The following is a 3,298-nucleotide window of genomic DNA, read 5'->3' on the forward strand; positions in this document are numbered from 1 at the left end:
TTAGACTTCTTAATCTCTTTGAAATTCATCAAATAACGTTTTCCCAAAACTTTGCTTTCCTTAAGATTGCGAATTTCTCTCCTGAGTTTTATCGGAATTTGAGGTTATTGCAATTCTTTGATGTGTGCAGAAATATGCACTTTAATTTTCATCTGCAAAAAAATAAATATTTTAAATGTTATCTATTGCAAAGAAGAGATAGTTTGATTTTCATATTTTATGAAAAGGAAAAAAAAAGATATTTTGATTTTCATCTTTTGCAAGAAAGAAAAAAGAAATTTATGTTTGTATCTTTTGCCAAAAAAGGACAGGGACTGAGCAAAAGTCATCCAGGATTGGGAAAAGATTTTCCTTCAAGGTGGGTAGTCAAATTCAGGAATACTCGGCTAATCAAGGTTTTAATGTAAAGTTTACAAAGTAGGTAGAATTTACAAGATCGGTAAACTAATGCAGTGAACAAGCAGCGCGTTTCGGGAGTGCTGTCTCCCTTCCTCGGACTACTTAAGTCAGAAATGCCATATAAAAGAATGTAGTTATCATTGATTCCACCACTCAAGCCTGAGGAAGGGGAGACAGCATTCCCGAAACGGATAGCTTGTTTACTTTATCAGTTTACCCGACTTGTAAATTCTACCTAACCTGTAAACTTTACATTAAAACCTTGATTAGCCGAGTATTCCCGAATTTGACTACCCACCATGAAGGATGACTTTTGTCCAATCCTGAATAACTTTTGCCTAATCCTGAGAAGATAATAAGAACTACTGAGAAGACAGAGTATAAGATCAATGCAACTGAGACAGTCATTATTTTTAACAAAACTTGCCTGAAAGAGGGTCTACTACCCAAATATACAAACTTCAGACTGCAAGACCACTCAGCCCAAGATGACCCAAGGACCAGTGCCTACCAAATGACCCTCCTCCACAGATAACTATGCAACAAGTATAAGGTGAAAGTAAAACTATAGGAGCACCTGAGCGGCCTGGTGGAGGAATGGAAAAATATAAAAAGGAATCCCTGCCAATCAGATGTGTAAACTGTAACCCTCGATGATGCCAACATTACCAGTGGTGCATCTATTGATGACGATGAAGACAACCATCAAGAAGAAGCTGTTCTCCTTACCCTAAACAGCTTGGCATACCCAGACAACATCCCCCAGGCTATTTGCGCTTTAAGGACTGTGTCTGTGCTAGGAGGTTGCAAACTATTCATAAGAGGCTTATTGATATTAATGGAGTCAGACTTCGTGTACCTGAAGCCAAGCAGGACTATATTAATATTTCATTTTATACCCCTACTGCCACCCAAGATGAAATCCTCCAGAATGAACTCAATTGTAACTTCATATGAAGCCCCAAACCCAAAGACAAGAAGCTAGAAGTCGAACTTTCAATCGACTTTATACTCAGTCATCAAGAGCAAGGGGTCCTAAGAACTACAGTACTAATGACCTCCAGTTCCTGCTCTTGGCTCAAGCTCTTATGGATTGTGGACAATACACCAGTGGCATCGTCTCCAGTGACGTGAGGGAGGCAGCCAAGGAGCTGAGGAAGGAGGTCAATGTAATTATCAGGAGAGCTGACAAGACTGCTGCGTTTGTCTTAATAGACACAGAAGTGTATCACAGGAAACTCGACCTGATACTAGGGGATTCTTCCAAGTTGAAAGGCTTTCCTACAACCCCATAGAGGAGAACAAGAGAGGAGCTAATAAGACTATTCAGACCATCAATGCAGTCACAAACCCCTTTACTTCCTGACCATCACTGGGAGTTTTAGCCCTGGTTACCTGTATGGTAATGCAAAGACACAAAAAAACGGCAACCCACTCCAACCTATTATTAGCCAATGCCCAATGCCGACTTACCACCTGGCAAAAAGACTCAACAGCCTTTTGACTCATTATGTTCTTGACAGGTACAGCATTGCCTCATATGCTAAGTTCCTCAGTAAGCTGAAAGGATCCCCAAGCAGTGGCACCATGGCTTCTTTACAAACGTACCTATTGGAGAGACCATCGACTTAATCATGGAGAGTCTACAGGGACCCATCTACTCCTATTCTGAACGTCCTGTAGGAGGCCCTCTGCAACCTGCTTGAAATATGTATGGAGAAGCCCCCACTTATACCACCCAAAGGGGCCACATGTACATACAGAAGGATGGTGTAGCGATGGGCTCTCCCCTTGGTGTGCTCTTTGCCAACTTTCATATGGGAGTTGTTGAAGAGAGGGTTTTCTTACGGATAGGTCATCCAGACGTGTACGTGAGATACATAGATGATACTTTTGTCATGGCCCCTTCTGCCCATGACATCGAGACTCTCAGCAGGACGTTTGAGGAGTGCAGTTCCCTGTAGTTTACTGCGGAGCATAACAACGATGGAAGGCTGGCATTTCTTGATGTACTCATCTCTTCCAACCCTACTGGATTCGATACCAGTATCTACATTAAGCCTACTAACCTTGACTTATGCTTAAATGGAGACAGCGAGTGCCCTGCCAGGTATAAGGCCTCCACTGTCAAAGCCTACATCCACAGGGCCCTCTCCCACTGCTCCTCTTTGGCTGACACACATCAAGAACTCGACCGAGTCACCCAGGTCCTGGTGAACAATGGCTACTCTAACATTCAGTTAGCCATGAGATCAAGCTAGCCATGGACACCTGGTACCAAGGTGAACAGCCAACTGAGAGCACTACCACCACCATCAACCTTTACTATAAAGGGTTTATGCATAAAATTTACCAAAAAGACGAAAAAGCCGTGAGAGACATAATAAAGAACCACGTCTCCCCTGTGAAGTAAAAGACAGAGGTTAAGCTGATTATCTATTATCAGACCTCAAAGACGAGGTCCCTCATCATGAGGAACAACGCAGCCCTACCGATTCAGGACATCCTTAGACAGACCAACGTGGTCTATTCCTACTTATGCCCTGTTATTATTATTATTATTATTATTATTATTATTATTATTATTATTATTATTATTATTGTTGTTGTTGTTGTTGTTGTTGTTGTTGTTGTTGTTGTTGTTATATAATTTCATTATTTCTTCAGGACCTCGGTGGAGTTTCTGCAAACTAAGGATAAAAGCAACACCTTCATTGAAATAATAAATAACAATAGAAATAAGCAATAGAGAAAATATATTCCGTTGGCTTTAAAGAAAAAAAAACACGATTTATGTCTATTGAAATTTTTTACTTAGCATAAGCAAATGCCTTGATTCAGTATTTTATTACTGAAGAGGTTTATTCCCCTATGCAAGCATTCCCATCCACCCAATTCC

General features: G+C 40.9%; 1 protein-coding gene across 1 annotated transcript; it reads left to right on the forward strand.

Annotated features, from left to right (window-relative positions):
* Nucleotides 1–2,150: 2,150 nt before the first annotated feature.
* LOC137625589 (uncharacterized) lies at nt 2,151–2,660 on the forward strand. The gene is made up of 2 exons (XM_068356500.1): nt 2,151–2,338; nt 2,447–2,660. Exons 1-2 carry the CDS (start codon nt 2,151–2,153, stop codon nt 2,658–2,660), a joined length of 402 nt encoding a protein of 133 aa, XP_068212601.1.
* The last annotated feature ends 638 nt before the right edge of the window (nt 2,661–3,298 follow it).

The sequence above is a fragment of the Palaemon carinicauda genome, chromosome 32 (genome assembly GCF_036898095.1).
Source record: "Palaemon carinicauda isolate YSFRI2023 chromosome 32, ASM3689809v2, whole genome shotgun sequence".
Classification (NCBI taxonomy): domain Eukaryota; kingdom Metazoa; phylum Arthropoda; class Malacostraca; order Decapoda; family Palaemonidae; genus Palaemon; species Palaemon carinicauda.